The sequence below is a fragment of the Hippoglossus stenolepis genome, chromosome 9, assembly GCF_022539355.2.
Source record: "Hippoglossus stenolepis isolate QCI-W04-F060 chromosome 9, HSTE1.2, whole genome shotgun sequence".
Lineage (NCBI taxonomy): Eukaryota > Metazoa > Chordata > Actinopteri > Pleuronectiformes > Pleuronectidae > Hippoglossus > Hippoglossus stenolepis.
The window spans coordinates 15,136,600-15,154,821 of NC_061491.1; the positions used below are offsets into that span (position 1 = coordinate 15,136,600).

Below are 18,222 nucleotides of genomic sequence, written 5' to 3' on the forward strand. Positions count from 1 at the left end.
TACCAACCAGAACCCGCCACGCGTTCAAGGACTCCTCGTTAACTCGGCTACTGATGCGGGTATTTATGTTTTCTGAGTTTATATCGCTCAGCTGCATTGTTAGCAAAGTTTTATTTAATTTACTTTGATTTCACAATATAACACCATCAATAAAAATACGAGAGAATCCATCCCCTTACAACGTAAAAAATTAGGTGGCATGTTAATATAGTTATTGTTCCTGATCAGTTTGGAGTTTGAACATGTGACCTTTCCAACAGTACACGAAGGCACCATTTAACCAAACAGGTCTCCTATTGCCTAGTTGCTGATCTTTGCTTTCTCTCGTCTTTAAAGTCAATCACTGTGGGACTGAGTTTAATTGATGTGAATGTGAAAAGCCTGAGTTTAAAAAGGGCTTTTACGGACACAGGATAACTCAATTGCAAAATATAATTAACACTAATAAAAACAATGAAGAAATAAAACCAATAAGAACCCAGAATCATGTAGAAACAGTTAATTCAAATTTAAAGAAAAGCAACAATAAAAAGAAAAATATGATATTACATGAAAGCAAATAAAATTATACGAGACTTTTTTAATAGTGCACAAAAATCGGTAGTTACAAAGGTCAAGCTGATTTATGAAGCAAATTTAAAACAGTTAACAGAAGTACTTTTCAATAAAAACACAAAGAGAAGCACGAGAATAAAACCAACAGAAAATAGAAATAAAAGGCTATGAAGTGAATAAAAACAACTTTAAGAGACTCAAAAGCCTGAGAAGTCTTCAGTTTACCCTAAAGTATGTCTATGGAAGAACACTTAGACCTGACAGATCTAGGAGTGGACTCAGAGATGAGAAGAAGAGATCAGGGGCTTTTAAAAGGTTCTTTTATTAGTTTTTTTTGTGAGATGCTGTGTCTATTCCTTTTACCAGATCACTCTATTAACAACATTCTGCACTAGTTGCAAACAGGACAGGCACGACTGGTTGAAGCAGTTGATTAATGCAATAACTCAGGCATGAGGAAGGCGAGAGTTTCATATCTTTCACAACTGTGTTATTATGTTTCACTGCTGGATCAAAGATGACACTAACATTTTCAGCCTGGGGATAGATATGAGGCGCCAGGGCCCAAAATGATTCTCTGTACACTTGATGGAGGAAGATGGCCCAAAATGTGTTGTACCACAAATACCACAAATCACCTTTTCTGTTGTTCTTTTTCATGTCTCAGTCAACTACAAGAAAATTGTATACAGTGATTAATTCTGCTACGGAATTAAATTAAGGGACAAATGAAGTGACCGATTTATCTGTTTTCACTGAACGTTCAGCTTTGAGTGGGCCGGTCATACACCAGCGCAGCGTCGAGTGGTGGAGCGCTGGGTTCATAGCAGCCTCTCGCCTGTTTGGTCGCCACGGGACACAAATCCTGTTCACACCATCTGATAAAGGAAAATAAAACGTACGATGAATGAATGCAAAGTTTGTATTTTTTGGAGAATAAGTGAACTTGTTTTTAACCTGAGAGCAGCATAGGTGTCAGATGGAGAGGCTCCTGACCAACTGGCATGGTCGATGAGAAGAGCACCTGTTGACATACAGACGCAGACACACACAAACACTTACTTTGGCATTTTTTCCCAAATGGACATAACTGATTGACTAACTGTTGCATGTTTGATATTATGTGTGTTTCTCTGGTACATACCAGTGTAGATGCGAGCCAGGCTGTATGCCAGGTCTCTAGCTGCCAGCTCCAGATAGCTGGTTTCTCTCTTAGCTGCTACTTGAACAAACGTCTGCAGCTCAGAGAGCGCGCTGTCTACTGCTTTCACTGCCGGGCCCAAGGAGGAAACGCTCGATGCACCTGATAGCAGGGACTACAAGAGGAGGAAAACAAGTGCACTTCTCATTCCTGTTCAGCTCTATCGCAGACCAGTCACTAGAGTGGATCATCCCATGACCTCGTACCTTAGCATGAGTGAAGTAAGCGTGAAGAACCATTCCTGAGCTGCGAGCCACACAGCGCAGCACGTCCAGAGACATTTGTTGTACCTTCCCAAATACTCAAAACCTGAGAGAGAAAGATGTGTGTGCTTGAAAATTACAAAAAGTCCAGATTGAATACGATTGATTGTTTGGTGCTGACCTCTCACCTGTGCATCACGAAGAAGTCCAGGCAACCCAGTGTCCTCAATGTAGCCCTGTCCGCCGAAGCTTTCCAACCCCTCAGACACCACAGACACCGCCTGAGGGAAAAACACGGACTGTGAGGGTTTAAGGAATATCAACAGTTTAGTATCACAAACTGAACTTGTACAAGAGGCGCACCTGCTTCCCAGTGTACAGTTTGACCACAGGAGTGAGCAGACGCAGGAGGTACGAATCAAGCTGGGTCGCCGTGCCGCTTTCCTCTCGGCCCAACAGACGACACGTGTCCATCACCAGAAGGAACGCCCCGCGAGTCTCCACCTGTCGGTGTCAGAAGCAAGCATGGGTGAGGCATGATGGGAAACACTGTTCAGGGTTTGCGTATGACTCCCTGCCAGCTTACCTCCATCCTAGCGAGAGTCTGCATGTGCAGTGGGTGGTCTTTAAGAAGCTTTCCGAAGGCAGAGCGGCGAGCGGCGTAGTCACGAGCTAACTGCACCACCCTGTGACCACATGTGATTGTTAATCAGCTCATGTATAGTGTTTTTAGAACTTAGCACAGGATGCAGTGCAGTAGAATGATTAGTATCCTGCCTTCTCATTGCAGCTGCTGCAGAGATGCTGTTGTGGATCCTGGTTATCGTCAGCATGTTGGCGATGGAGGCCACACCTCTCCCTTCATCTGACAGCTGTAAATAAGATAAGATACACCAGGGAAATTCCGTTGTTACAGCAGCAGACAGGTCAGAATGAGGTAGATGAAAGAATACAAATATAAAATAGGTCAACAGAATGATAATAATTAAAACAAAAACAGAATATGTTCATGATATACAACCTTCACTACAGAAAAAATATTGTTTTCATAGATAAAAAAAAAAAATCCTGTAAAGTGCAGTGGTAAAGGATGATTGCACAAGAATGTAAAACCATAAGGTAGAGAAGAAATTAAGATGTCAAGGATTTTGACATTTGATCTGAACAAGGAAGCAGCCTGCTGTTTCAACAGAACAGTTGAATCACAAGGAAAATAAGGAAAAGTATGTTTATTTTTTGTATACTACCTGCTAACACAGTATATATGCTATGATAAGTATGTAACAAACATATTTATACTAGAATACACTGCATAGAATTAACACTAGAAAATTAATTGTCAAGAGATACAATTTTAAACAACAAATTGTATAGTATAAACAATGTGAGCTGTACAGGATCCTGTGTAGTTTCACTGTAACATGAATTAGATTTAGAATTTTGACGTGTAACTGACCCTGTGTGCCGGCAGACCATCCAGCAGTAGCTCAGCAGTCGGCATCTGTCGTGTGCCCAGCTTGTCCTTCAGTCTCTGAACCTCTATACCCCTCAGCCGGCCTGGTCTCGACTCACCTCTGCGTAGAACAGAGACAAACCCCTGCTGCCCTGTGGAACACAGACACATACAGTGCAATGGAATCCCTCTGTAAGTGGTTTAACGGCCAACTGATAATGAAGGAGTGCAGGTGTAAGAAGTGAGTTGTACTGGTGTGGTGGCTCCCATTCTGTCCTGCACTCTGGCCAGTGTGAGAGTCATGTCTGCATCTGTGGCGGAGGTGAACCACTTGAAACCGTGAAGTTTGTATGAACCATCTGATTGGGGAACAGCCACCGTCTCGGTGCCGCTGGCTGAGGACATACAAGAGATGAGTTATTCTTTTTCTGCACAACAAAACCAAAATCCTCCATATGATAACTCATTTAATCAACTGACTCAGTATGAATGAGTACGTACTTCCAATTACACTGAGGACGTCAGTTGAGGGGGGGTCGTACACACAGCTAAAAGAATGTGGCCATATGTGTATGTAGTGACCAGATGTGCCTGTGGTGCGTTCACACCTGTACTTAGAACTGTCCACTTGTGATCAGATCAGCTAAGAACAGTGTCGTGTAGTTTCACCACTGACCTACATCCGATCCTCCCTGTCTCTCTGTCATCCACTGTCCAGACGTCCAGAAGCGCTCAGGAAGACGAGTGGTCAAACGACTGTAGGCTTCATCTACAGGCCACGAAGCACGTATGGACTTCACAGACACACACCAATCGATCAATACATTTACAAGCTAGATAAAAAGGTGATCGGGAGGAATCAGGTCGAACGAAAACACGTTTACATGCATTGAAATAATAATTTCGGCTTATTGTCTAATTTTGGTTTGAATTATGGATGCAGCTACTAAGAATGCCAGAGACTGCTGTTTAAACACTCAAAGTTTGATTTGCTGTAAAATATTAAGATGGAACTTGTTTAAGACTGGGTGTTTATCAGATGTTGGATTTTCTGACATACCTGGATGACTTTAGCAGCTCCGTCAGTCATGGCCAGAGGACAGGTGTAAAGACCAGAGGAGGGGGAGTAGATGTACAGCTTGCTCATCTGGTAAACACGACTGGAACACAAACACACCTCCTCTCAGTTTCTCATTCCGAACCACTTCAAACTGAAAAAAAGGAAGTGCAGACCTCCACTCCCCACACGGCCTCTCATAGCCGATGGCAACCAGTCCTTCCTGTGCCGACAGGTCTTTCATGCGTTTCCATGCGGAGGAGGTCACAATGTGGTCCACTCTGTTACCCCAGGGATCAAAGTGTTTCAACTGTGGTGGGGTGAGCTCACACTCTCTGCCCCACGTGTCCACCTCATTCGCCACGCGCTCTCCAAATGCACACAAGTCTGAGAAAGCTGCCTGTGACGTAGACACATATACATGTACATTGGTTATTTGCAACACAAGATAGATCCTGTCCAGCAGTTGTCACAAATTCATGTTCTGGCTGTGCTCACCTCTTGGGGCAGGTGTCTCTGATATTTAGGAGTGTGTAATTTTGTGTAAACCCAAATAAAATCAGGATCTATTTAATTTAAATGTGGTTATATAAGGAGACTGTTGGGCCTCAGGGAAGCTGTGTATTCTCTGATTCTAGTAACATTTGTATGGGTAATGATAAGCATCATAGTCCTAGAATTAAGTGAGAATATAAACACTTCATAGAAAGCAACCAATTGACAACAGAGTGGATCTCATGTGATCCATCTTTTGAAATGAACATTTAAAGGGTAAAACCCACTGGTTAGACTAACATCATGGTCTGAGCTACAACTTTATACTAACTGCTGTTGTTGATCCACAGCTTTCTTTTTAAATACATCTTTAATGATCAAATGTCAGACAACTTGATATAAGAACAAAATTTAAAACAGAGCAAAATCCAAACGCTGAGCCATACTTTATATATTCTACAGTATATATTATAATCATAATCATGTTATCTAGACTGTTCATACAAGACGTGCTACTAATACCTTGTATATATCTTCTTTAAATATACGATTAGTTATACCCGATTTACACAAAAGACTAGGAAAACAAATAACCCGGTTTAAGCGAGTAAGTCCACTCGTACTAAGTAAAAGCAGGTAGTGTTGAGTTTATTAAGAGTTTCAGACTGACGGTAACTTAACTCACATCCAAACCGTGCGATGATAACAAGTGGGTCAAAGTTCAGTCTGTCCAGCTGTCATTTTGTGCAGGTATAAGTTTCCCATTTGACCCATGAATACAATCGTATGTTATTTAACTATAGATAAATGATTAATACATGTCACAAGTTACCATAATAACTGTTAACCTGGCTCTACGTCATCTGAACGGGTAATATCTTTACTCTGCAACAAGCACAACAGCTCACAAGCTAAAAGCTAACTACGAAGCTTTTCTCTGGTTTATTAGAAACGATATTTTCGCAACTTCACAGTTAAATTTGATTGAATAACAATGAATCATCCACATGTAAAACACAAGTAGATGTATGAAGAAATACAGCCTTACCTCAGCAGTGTTTACAATCACAGCACAACACTTCGGCTTTCAAAATAAAAGCCCTGCTCCCTCCTCCTTGCTTGTGCAGTTTTCTTTTCTTGAGGAATGTGATTTTTCTTTTAAAGTGCTCTGCTTGTTATAATGAGCCACAGAAAACATGGTGAGGAGTTGTCATGAGACACATCCAGTGTAAAACGATTAATCACTATTGCCCAGTGGCAAAAAGAAAGTTGGGAAATTACTTTTTTATAACACTAATATCTAATCAAAAGATAAGATAAAATGTACAGACTATTCAAAATGAAAATTATAATCCCACCAAACCAAAATTGTTATTTAGTTAATAAAATAAATATCAAAATAGCACACATACATGCATAAAAGGTGTTGCTGAACCTGTTTTATTGTTTTAAGTAAAGATTTGTCAAAAATACAGAATTGTTTGTTCCAATCAGAACAAAATGACTGAAAGCATGCACCGTTTAATAAAACATTTCCATGACATGTTAAAAAACTGTTTGAAAGAAAGAACACAGGCACTAATTAATTATGAACACACAACAACTTTTGCATGAAACTAAAATGTTTTTTCCCCCTCAAAATAAACACCTTACAGTCATAGCTTGAATGCAGGGGGGATTTAAGGGAATACTCCTACTGATAAAACCCAGTAAGTCGTTGTTGTTTGTGGGTGTGGTTCGTCACCCAGTCATAAAAGATTTACCTGGATTGCTTGACACACAGACCAGGATGGAGGAAGGTTGATGGGCAACACTGATGTGTTTTTAGTGTACAAAAATAAAGGTTAATGTTTAAGTAATGGTTGTATTGTGGAGCACAACCCATACAAACCCAACTCTTTACTGACCTCCAATTCTCACCTGACAATAGACCAAAGTGAGAAACAAATATAGTCTGCAGTTGAACGATGCAGATGACTATATAAATGGAGCATAAATTCTATTTAACCGACACAAATTATTTCAAAGGTCAATCAGGACACGATGGCTTAAACATAGTTTAACATACAGTATATAAGCAAGTATATAAAAAGGACTAAAATGAAAACCACAAGCCAGAGGGCTACCCAACTATGTAGTATCACCAGACCCTGACCGAACTCAATGAGCATGCTGGTGCTGCCGTAACACTGAAACGATCAAAATCAAAAAGGTCAAACTAATGACAGTCTGATTCAATGTGTGGAAGGATCAACAATGAAAATGTCCCTAAATATTCACAACCATTTCTGCACATGAGCACGAGTTCTCCGGGACATGTCACCAAGTAATGGTTGAAATGAAACTGTTTATGTGCACGTCCTCTTCTCTTCTATTTCTCTTTTGTCTTCTTTAATCGCCCTTAGTGAGAAGGTCCTCTATGTATGCATCGAGCTCGTCATCTGTGTTTATGTCGATGTCCTGAAAGTTGGGGGAAGGAAAACAAAAACATTACTTTGCTTTGTATTTAAAACAAACAAATGTTGTTTATTGGGCAATCAATAATGTGCAGTGCAGATTAAGCAGTCAACTATCTTACCTCTTGCACTTTCTGCAGAAGTGCTACAATGTTTGTTCGAAGTTTCTGGAGTTTCTCGTCTGCTTCCTTCAGTTTGATCTCAGCGCTGTTGCTCTTCTCTTCCACAGCTTTGGCCCTGGCATCAGCTCTGCTCTGGTACGAGTTACACAATGACTGGAGACCAGATTCATACTGCTGGAAATATTCTTTCTAAATGGAGGGAAAAAAAACACCTTAATCACCAGCACCCAATACTCAAAGAAAGACAACAGTCAGAATATTACACAATCCATTTCCTGGCCGATAGTTCAGATAGAAAGTTCTCCACGTTCATATGACTATTGGTTTCAATGTAATACTACATTCAGCTTTTAAAGTTATTAAAAATGAATAAATCAAATAATCTACTGTCTATCTCACCAAAGGAAAAGCCACCAACTCCTCAGCCGTCATGCTGTTGACATCATCCTTGGGAATCCGGAAAGCTGGAGGGAAAAAGTACCGCAGCATTGTCCTGGACACATAAATAGCACAGTGAACACACCACACTGCTGCGATCAGTGCTACTACTACTACTATTATAACCAGCTCACCTCAACATGGTGACCAGGCTGTCTGTCACCTCTCGACTGGTTCCTGGCTGTGTCGTGTCTGGCTCCATGGGTGCCGGCCCCCTCTCGGCCTCCTGTTGGGTGTCAGGCGTCTGAGAGTTTGGAGATGGCGGCCTCATCAACCGGACATCATCACTTCCCTTGAACACCCTTTTCAGAACACCACACATACTTATAAGATGACAATTATCTGGAGTGTCAGTAAAAACGTGCCCTGAAAGCAAAAACACAGAGAGAATCTCACCATCGGTCTTTTGGGGTCGATCGAGGTACGTAGTCAAACTTTATTTTCCAACGAACACTCTGTTTATTTGTCTCCACAGCGATGACTTTGCCCGTGTACCACTCCTTATTGACACGTACTTCAACCAGGAGACCCTTATCTATAGAAGATATTTACATGAAATAATATAAATTCATCCCATCACATCTTTCCTCTTCCAGTTATCGGTGAGTGACACACATGTCAGGGTAGAGCAGTCCATCATCTTACCTTTCTGAGGATTTTTTATGTCGTTCTCTGGTTCTGGTTGTGGCGTCTTCTCAGATGCCTGCAACAAAGAAGTCATTACCACCACGGCAGCAAAAAAAACGTTAACGGAAAAGACAGAATGAGGTTAAAAGAAATGATTGAATGAAGTGAAAGGCCCACAGTGTGAACTCAGGCATTGGTTGAGAGTGGCATGATGTCATTAGAGAAGAGTTTAAGTGAGAATTGTTAGAAGAGAGAACGATAATCTAGATCAGTCTGCAAGATTATGTGGTCGCGACTGTTAGAAGATGTGAGAGCAGATGCAGCCTCGCTTTATCAGGCTGAAGCAGAGAAGAGGCACAGAGTAAAGCTACCTTGGCTTTAGCACCATGCCGTTGTGTGCTAATGGATTTAGGAGCAGATGTCGGTGTGGTCGGTGTGGTTTGTGTCTGCCGTGTGGGGGTAGACACCCCTTTCTTCTCAGCTTGGGGCTGTATTTTAACCTGCAAAGTCAACAGCAGATGTGCTCTGACCGGAGATTCAGACTTAGAGACCAAAGAATAACCTTACTTTTGACATCTTAACCTCACTAAAGGACCCTGAAATTTATTTCAGCATCTCCATATTGCCTGCCATTCACATAAGCTGCTGTCAGACATGCACTGAACTCTGCAGTTCCTCCATATTTTAATGCTGTGCAGTTTCAGCAGACTTTCTCTGCCTGGCCTCATATATGTCTGTAGAAATCCAGGAGAATCCGATGTGTCATCAACGTGGGGAAAATGGTGATGCAAACATGCGACAGACGCAAAAATGAAGAAAACTAAAAGAGGTGAAACATACATGGACGACACTAACGGATGTGTCAAGAGTTTGTGGTGATAAGATCTGTGTCGGTGTGTGGTCAAGAAAATCATGTGATCTCCACAGTGGAGTTAATACGTCAGTTCCTGTCTCTGCCTTCTACACCCGGCTGCTCCATCTCTTGCCTGAATAATGCGGAGGGTTGTGAACGCGTCTGTGCAGAGAACCTCCCGCTGTGTTGTGCATGTGTGACAGGCACCACTGGACCCAATACTCCGGATTTTACCCGCAGGTCATGTAGGAAAATGGCTATACTGATTGAAGCTTTAGTTTAGCTTAAAGCCTGCTGCCAATATTTGCCAATAGAAACACGTGAGTGTCCAATTAGAAGACATCTTATAATGCCCAGATGATGAGATGCTTTGCCACAGTAATAATGTTCTGTGAGGACGAATATAACCAAATCTCTGCTCTGACAAGCAACATGGCAGATAAATAATTATAAGCGAGTAATAGTGTGTTTGTGTATGTGTTTTCCAGATATAGAGAAACAAAGACTTGATATAAAACATTTTAAAAGGCAAAGAGTAGTTATGCGTATTCGTGCACATGTGGAGAGGCTTGTTTTAATTTGATTTAATTGTTTTAGTTGATGTCCTAACATGTTCAGATACTGATTTGAAAAAAAGGTCTGCAGCAAAGACCTTCACAGCACATTACCCAATGCATCACACCCACATTGACACATACATCCTGACTCACAATAGTGAATGGTTTATGCAGAGTTTCTACTATTTCATACAGTTTGTCGTCCTCTGTTGAGTGAAATCGTTGAATTTTCTGCTGATGCAGATGCTGATGATGTAAGATAAAAAATTTGAACCAGTATTTCTGACCTGATGTCTTAAAATGTCTACTCTCAAATGGGAACTATTGTTTGTTTACCTCGTCCACTTTGCCACGTTTGGGAAGTGGGGCTTTCTCGACAACTTTCCCGTAGTTATTAGCTGCTGCCGCCATCTTGGATTTCTTTGTCTGTGGTTCTTCTTCCTCACTGCCCTCCTCTTCTTCCTCCTCCTCCTCCTCCTCCTCCCTCCCCTCCTCCTCCTCTTCCTCCTCCTCACTGTCCTCCTGCTCTATAATTCTCTTGCGTTGTCCAGCAGGTGGTGCTTTGGCAGAGGATGCTTTGGCAGATGTCTGTGTGTGGAGACAGATATCATGTCTTCAAACTTCTTTTTTGGATTTAACTGGACATGAATGCAAAGTTAATAACTTTCTCCTATAAAACCTGCTATTAGTACTTTGGTATAGGTGCTTTATATGCTTTATATAACCTGTAACTTACCCTTGAGCTGCGGCTTGGTGGAGGTGTTTTGGCAGTAGCTTTGGGTGCAGGCTTTGCTGCAGCTTTTGCTGCAGGCTTTGCAGCAGTTGGCGGAGATTTCGCTGCAGCTCTGGACCTTGGTGACTCAACTTTCGGTGGCGCTGGAGGAGCGGCAGCAGTCCGGGTGGGGCGCTGAGAAGAAGCACGAGCTAGAGGGGTACTTGAGGCATTTTTGAGGTGAGCCGGGAGTGGTGGAGAGCGGGGCCGTGTTGTGGATCTCTCAGAAGATCTAGTTGCCTGCACCAACAACACAGAAAATGGGGACAGCAGGTGCTAGTGAGCTACTTTATGTAAGACGTGGACATGAAATCAGTGTTTCAAAAGAAGTTGACAGGAGTATTAAAACAATTGACTTGTACCTGAGAGGAGCCCTCTGTTGGTTTCATGCTGACCTCCATCGGTAGCTTTTTTACATCCACTGCAGATTTGATGGTGCTCGTTTTCTGAGAGGGAAAGAATAACATTTACGAACTTATGTACTCAAAACATAGCAAGGAAGAGAGAGAAGGATAAGCAGGTACCTGCAAGGCTTCGAGTTTATCCTGCTGCTGTTTAATTTTCCCTGCCAGCTCTTTTTGTTTGTTTTCAACTGTCAGCTTTTCTTTTTTCAGAATACCACATGGCAAATTCTGTTTCTGTTCGGGAGCATCACACCTGAAAACGTAAAATACACCAACTATATTTAACATGTACTCCACATTGTACACAAACAATGATGTAGTGACTCAAATCGTGCTATAAATTCATCCCATGAATATTAAAAAACTAATAACATAGCATGAATTTCAAAATTTAAGACCTATGTGTACCTGTCCTGAGCGCCGTCAGGGTTCATGAGACACAACCAACTGTCTGGGTACCGTTTGTCCACAGCGTTCATCTGGAATGGCAGCGTTCTCCACTTTAAACATTTATCTGAAAACAGAAACCAGCACCAGAGAGTTTGTAGCTGTAAGCTAGTTTGGTGAGATAGAGTACGACTATGTGTATTGATTTTGAACTAACCACACTGAATAGTTAGTGGTATCTCCATGGCCCGACGTCTCTTGTATCTTTGCTCTGATGACGGCGGTGCAGACCAGCTGGCAGACAGATATCCAAACTCATCCCAAAACTTCACTATACCTTTCTGGGCTGAAGAGCACACAGATAGATAATTATTTAAGTATTAACAAAAATCTTACTTGACTCAAATAAATATTATTCTGAAATCAGTCTTTAGAGTGCCGAGAATTGAGTACAACAAATTTTGAACCATGCAGGTCAGGGTGCTACCAAATAGAAATCAGACAATTCAGCAAAACTCACCAATATTCGAGTCCTTCCAGTACTGAGCTAAATGTTCCCCCATGGATTTCAGTAAATGTCGATATTCCTTAGCATCTGCAAAGTCCTGCTTGTTGTGCGTAGGCTCTAGAACTAAATATGGGACATCCACTACGCCAACGACACCTCCACACGCCCTAAAACACACAAACCATATGGCTGAAAAAAACTTTTTCTACATCATTGAGTTGTAAGGCACTGGTAGGAGAATGTTAAATATTTCAGTGATAGCTAATTATTACAGGGCATCCCTCTAGTATCAGGGACTAATAACATAACTGTAAACACAGTTTCAAATTCGTGGTCATCTATGAGTGACAATATCAGGGAAATGTGCACAAATAAGCACTAACAATAGCTGCTTGAGACTCACATTCCTCCCTCCAGCTGTGGCCCTGTCTTCTCGTACATCTTGATGAGACGAGAGCAGTTGTACACAAACATCCCATCCAGGTCCCTCAGTTCGATGTTTACACCAAATATAAAATTCAACTCCTTGGGCTCCTTTAGTGCTCTGAGGTACAAGAAAGAATATGAGTCTGACAGGATATAGACAAAGCACAGCAAAAAGAAAGTAGTTTGAAGTACAGACTACTGTTGTCTGTATGCAACAGTGGGACATAGAGTTTCTGTAAATATTCTAATTGTGATGTTTTTTTAAATTGCAAGCATATGTGAGGAAAAAGATAAGAACGTTTGTAAATCTCAACGTGAGAAAAATAAAGTTAGTTTATCTTACTTCTGTTTGGCTTCGAGAATCCTTTTCTTCATGTCAGCATCACGTTGAAGCATCATGGCCGAATCCTGAACCTTTCTCAGAATCGCCTTGAGGAAAAGCAGAATGGGAGGATATCCCAGATTATGCCTTTGCAACACTGAATAAGCAGAAGTGCTTCCACTGCTGACCCCTTCAAATCCCACCTCAGCCTTAACTCCAATTTTAGATTAAGGCAGACGTTTACTATAACAATCAAGGTGTTAAGACAATACATTTTGCAGTTAAAACCTTGATTACATGGACAAAACCCAAATTTGCACAGGACAAGTCGACCATCATATTTTCTTTGATTTACCCGTGAATCTTTCGACAGGTCCTCTCCTAATCTGGTCTCAAGCGCGATGCGCTTACTCTCCGCCTCTCTGGCCTTTTCCTCCGCTGAAATACACGACAGAAAAATGTCAAGTCAAATCAAGTCAACTAAAACTAACTTAAATAGGATGAATACACCACAGACTCACCAATCTTAGCGAGGTGATCAGCTTTCTTTACTTCTTGCTCAGCACGAGTTTTAAAACGAGTTGATGAGTATTTATAAACCCTGTTGACAAAAAGGAGAGCACCAGTGAAGGTTTAGTCACTGAAATTAAGAAGTTATAGATACAGTATAAGTGTGCTATTATATTACCTTGGTTTATAGAGACAGCAGGACAGTCTTTTAGTCCTGACTTTGTGTCCCTGGATAAAAATCCTCATGCGTGGGTCGATGTACAAAACAGCAGCATAGGCCCTGAAGGACCTCTTCTCCGGCTTCCTGTGAGAGAGGAAGGAGCGCCGTCATTCAAAGAAAATTCCAGCCAGCATTTTCAAAAATAGTCATAAAGTAACTATTTGCACTCACACTCCTTCAACAGGCGTCCCAGCCATCAGTATGTCTTGGTGATCTGTCTCTACATCCAGCTCTGGTTCTCTGTTGTCCATCAGCTTCAGATTATAGATGATCACAAGAGTGCCTTGAAATAAAAGACCCAAAGGCAACATCTCAAATCAATATCAACCACATCATTTCCCATAGCTAAGGTTTATAAAAAGGACATTATTAAAAGTGAAATATATTGACATAACAGAAATAATGTTAATGACAAATGCATTTTAAGCATTGCACTCAGGAGATGCTTTGAGTAATAACTGCTTTACATGAAAGTTAAACTAACTTTTTGGAGTGGGGCCAATTAACTTTTGTCTATCACAAATGTAATCTCTTTACAAGGAGACGCAGATTAACATGCTTACCACTGCTGCTTTCTATTTTGTTGAACTGCTCCATCAGCTGCTGTTCATTTTTAAAAGGAGAGTATTTAAAGATCAAGTCGGTCTCTATGCCGTACTTCTCCGGATCAGAGGTCAGCGGCTGCTTGGTTGTTAGATCCCAGGAAGGGAGGGGCACTATCACCTGAAGAGAGACAATTAAAAGCTGCTAAGTACTAAAATCTGAGATGTTTGAGAAGCTCCCATTTCAACAAAAGACCAATGGGTTTACACAATGGCTTTATTGGGTAACCCTCAAACAAAGAGAGAGTTATACATCACACAAGTAACGAACATTAAAGAAGATCCAAAAAATAAGTAAATGACAAACCCACAAAGTTGACGGTTTTTCCCACAACAAAACTATTCTATCCACATGTTCTGGAGAATATAAAATAATCTATCAAATAGGCAAATGCTCAAATATTAATAAAGTTATCTGTTAATGGCACTCATCCCAAATAAAAGTTACATTTAGGAATCAATAGCCTTAACTGACAGTTGACTCTGACCTCATCCAGTCCCTCTTCTTCATGGAAAGTCCTCGACAAGAAAAGGCAAGTCAGCGTGTTGCCTTTTTTCGTGAACAAAATGAAGTCTTTGCCGATTCGCATAGAGCCACTGTGAAAACAAACATTTTAAAGTGTGAAATTACTCAAAACAGTTGTACCAACTGAACCACTTTATCACACAAGAATTCTGAGACGGTCTTACGATTTCAGTCCATTTCCATACTGCCCGATCTGAGTGGACACAGGTGACCGTTTGCTTGACTTCCCAAATTGAATCACATGGGTTGCCTCATCTAATAAAATATGAGACACATACATTATACATAAATAATTATAAAAACCTCACAATGAGCCCACACAAAGCTTCTGTACACATCAACTTAAAACTAGCTTCTCTGATAATAAAGTCACACTTACTGGAGTCCATTCCAATACCATCATCCAGAAAACAGAGCAGGTAACCACCCCGCAGCTCTGGCCTTTTTTCTGTCAGAAAAGTGAGATGGTGACAGACAAATATTAGGAGCCATGAATAAGTACGTATGCTGTGGTGTGAGAAACCAGGTGAATATTCTGAGGTGTACCTGTGTAGATGTCTATGCGTGTGGCATCAGCATCTCTGAAAGAAACAAACCAAGTGTGAGACTTTCTATGTACAACAAAGAAGGTATCAAGCTGCATAGTGTTTCAACATTTCTGTTACAAATCATTATTGGTACCTTGAATTGTCGACAAGCTCCGCCAAGGCTCCAAATAAGAACTCATGGGTTGTCCTGAAACAGACAACAAATGTCAATAACTGCAGGAAATGAATATGTTCACAGACAATTAATATATTGGATTATTAAAAAGGGAGTTAACTTATACACAAGATACTTAACAGGCTCTTGACCCTACATAGATATTTTGAGTGGGTTTATTATTTAATTATACAGCTTACATTTCCTACAGTATATTAAGAGACGTAAATAGGACAGATGATTAACTGGTTAACTGACTATCTAACATTTACCTTATAAATATGACACTGAAGTGCTCTTCTTTAAAACTAAATACATACACCTTGTTACGACAGAACAAAGAATGACACTGTCTCATTAAAACTGCATTCAGACATGCACTAAAGTCCAAACAATTTCCAGACATTTTCAGAGAATGCAAATGTCCGAGTCAGTTAATTTTGATATTTGGCAGAACTTGGACAGAGTCCTGAAAATATCCATGTGAGCCTATGTGAGAATACAGCTAAAACATGTCAGGATAGTTCACAGTGAGCAAATTAGTGTGTTGAAACTGTTTCTGAATGTGATGACAAGTGCACCACAGCAAGTTCAAGTATAGGCAGGAGGTGCAGTGGGGCTACAGCAAGATAAAGGTTTAGGTTTGTTGTATAGGACATGAGAAGAAGACTTGGTTACATCTTTACCTCGGCAGTGTACAGGCATTTCAACTACCATTAAAATCCATACAGTTAATAACGTGATCCAAATCACTCTGTTTGTGTTTTTCTCTCCTTCACAGGTTTTCTCTGTTTGTTTATTCAGAACCAGCCAAAACTGCTCCGGTCAAATTCCAAACTGACACTGACAACTACTTACAGGAGTACAAACTTACAAACCAATCGGGTTTGAAAATCCAACTATCAATAATGCATATATTTGAGAATTGATATCCATAATGAGAAACTAAATGTACTCTGACAAGAACTTACTACATTTCATCATTATATTCTTAATCTAAAAGAGCAGCTGATGTATTATAATGTACATATTTTCCATTCCATGTGTAATTCATACTCACACAGTTAAATATATCTTAGCAAATATACATTAGGAATATCACATAACATAATGTTAACTTCAGAGATAGAAACTATTTTCCAAACGGAAATCATTACTGTACATTCAAACTGCCGCCAACATTTTGGGCGACATTTCTCTCCAAACAGATGTTGGTGTAAGGGATGTTCATTTTATGACATTTGTTTCCTGTGTGTTCAAAACCTTTGTGCTGAGCTGTTTATCAGTTTTAACCTTTGAGCCATTTGAAAAATAGTTACATGAACGAGTGGTCATGCATGCTGTATTAGATTCTTGGCCTCTAAAATTACTAGTGATGATTGTCTGCAAGTATGAACTCCCAGCAAGTCTGTACTCACGAGTTCGTGTGCAGGTACTCGAAGGTGAGTTGCGCTCTGCTCAGGTTGCTGTAGTTGGAGTAGGCCATGGCCACTCACAAAGATTTCCTGCTTCTTTCCTTGACTCCGGTTTGACTTCTGCCTGATGAACCGAGCTCTAGTCAAGAGCTTTCATCCTGTAAATGCAAATACAGTCATGTAAACTACCACAGGCCGTGTAGATTCACCTACAGTCTCCATTTAACAACACCGCGGACATGATGCGACGCCAGTTGGTCTGGACGTTACAGAAACAGTCAAAGGGGGGGATAACAGCAACGACAAGTTAATAAAAGTCCCCACCCCTGACGATTGGTACCACGTGGGAGGCCTGTATGCCAACAACAAATTTGTTTAGCTATGAGCAGAGAACGTCTGTAGGCGCCGTGTTAGCCAAGCAGACATTGGCGCTAATGTAGTTATGCACAGACCAGTCACTGGTCTAAGTTGTGTGTCTGTAAACAAGAGCCGGCCATGTTAGTGAAGAGCACATTGTATAAACGCTTCAGACGTAATGCAGCGACTGTTATTAACACTTAATATTAAGCTAATGTAGCCAACGGACGTTAGCACCATCTACAGAATGTATCTGCGGTAACAGCAGCTAGCTAGCTTCACACAGTGAAAACATGGAGCGGACGTTAGCCGCATCAAATCATTTTCACCAACTTTGCGGACCTTTTCACGAGAAGGCGACTTTGTGGTGGCTCCCCGCCACTGGTGGTCGTAATAACGCGTCCAACGAGGAATAAATATCTCGTAACGTTACAGCCCCTTCTCCATGACCAGAAACAGTCCGCCAGGCCGCGAATAATCCTCCTCCTCCCCGTCCTCATACCCCGCCTCTGGGCTCCATCCCTCCGTCAATAGAGAGGCACGGTGCAGGTATTCTCACGCTGATTGGAGGAGGGACTCTGCTACGTAAGCGGATATCAAAGTGGCGCATCATGCGTAGAGTTCACTGTTTATGTTTCATGTTGACTATTTATTATGAACGTGTATTTTCTTCACGGTGTATTTCCTTTGTCGTGATGCTTTAAGTTTGTATTTGTGTTCATGTGTGGAGTTCACTGAGCTGAATCATCACCTATTGACGGTTAAATGACTCACTTTGTATATTCACATACAGTTTATACCTCACATTGGAGTACAGAGAAGTTTATTTTCATTTTCAACTGAAAACTGACAGAACAGGTCTGTTTTACTATTTATGATCAGCACCATAACCTTTGTTGTTGCTCTATTTTCACTTCCTTTTTGCAATTTTAGTAGTGAGTCGTCCCCTTTTTTTGTTTCGATACATTAAGCTAACTTTAAAAAGGTCTGCAAGTTAATTTCTATTCTGCGTAGAAATGAACATCAAGCAGTGCCTGTCAGGGAAGCAGGGAAA

The 18,222-nt window shown here is 41.0% G+C and overlaps 2 protein-coding genes across 7 annotated transcripts; both read right to left on the minus strand.

Annotated features, from left to right (window-relative positions):
* Positions 1-861: 861 nt before the first annotated feature.
* On the minus strand, positions 862-6,301 carry LOC118115192 (acyl-CoA dehydrogenase family member 11-like). Its single transcript, XM_047341430.1, is given in 16 exon segments — positions 862-1,433; positions 1,513-1,579; positions 1,700-1,871; positions 1,963-2,035; positions 2,037-2,065; positions 2,148-2,240; positions 2,323-2,463; positions 2,546-2,645; positions 2,737-2,831; positions 3,416-3,510; positions 3,513-3,564; positions 3,665-3,807; positions 4,089-4,206; positions 4,473-4,572; positions 4,646-4,869; positions 6,013-6,301. Coding segments are annotated over 15 exon segments (1,461 nt in total). The 5' UTR covers positions 4,714-4,869; positions 6,013-6,301; the 3' UTR covers positions 862-1,318.
* Positions 6,302-6,388: 87 nt separating this feature from the next.
* Positions 6,389-17,699, minus strand: morc2 (MORC family CW-type zinc finger 2). Of its 6 annotated transcripts, XM_047341429.1 has the most exons (28): positions 17,511-17,693; positions 16,815-16,969; positions 15,376-15,429; positions 15,241-15,275; positions 15,074-15,142; positions 14,859-14,949; positions 14,657-14,765; positions 14,130-14,289; positions 13,738-13,849; positions 13,525-13,650; positions 13,358-13,437; positions 13,192-13,274; positions 12,858-12,943; positions 12,492-12,632; positions 12,101-12,255; positions 11,798-11,926; positions 11,602-11,707; positions 11,314-11,446; positions 11,152-11,235; positions 10,754-11,029; positions 10,354-10,605; positions 8,979-9,107; positions 8,626-8,683; positions 8,377-8,515; positions 8,115-8,282; positions 7,942-8,035; positions 7,543-7,731; positions 6,389-7,424 (listed from the first exon to the last, which is right to left on the minus strand). In XM_047341429.1, exons 2-28 carry the CDS (start codon positions 16,880-16,882, stop codon positions 7,356-7,358), a joined length of 3,195 nt encoding a protein of 1,064 aa, XP_047197385.1. In that variant the 5' UTR covers positions 16,883-16,969; positions 17,511-17,693; the 3' UTR covers positions 6,389-7,355. The 6 variants fall into 6 exon arrangements, with proteins under 6 accessions (XP_047197385.1, XP_035021898.2, XP_035021899.2 ...); XM_035166007.2 differs by lacking the exon at positions 8,979-9,107 and having other exon boundaries at positions 10,754-11,038; positions 17,511-17,692; XM_035166008.2 differs by lacking the exon at positions 8,979-9,107 and having other exon boundaries at positions 10,754-11,038; positions 17,502-17,692.
* Positions 17,700-18,222: the final 523 nt, after the last annotated feature.

What these genes read in the sequence shown, in the direction of transcription:
- morc2 (XM_047341429.1), bottom strand. Translation starts at nt 16,882, where the DNA reads ATGGCCTACTCCAACTACAGCAACCTGAGCAGAGCGCAACTCACCTTC. An exon ending in CACCAAGCCGCAGCTCAAGG is followed by an intron (nt 10,606 to 10,753) that starts GTAAGTTACAGG and finishes CTCCACACACAG; the next exon opens with ACATCTGCCAAAGCATCCTC. An exon ending in AGTTGGTGGCTTTTCCTTTG is followed by an intron (nt 7,732 to 7,941) that starts GTGAGATAGACA and finishes CCCTCCATTTAG; the next exon opens with AAAGAATATTTCCAGCAGTA.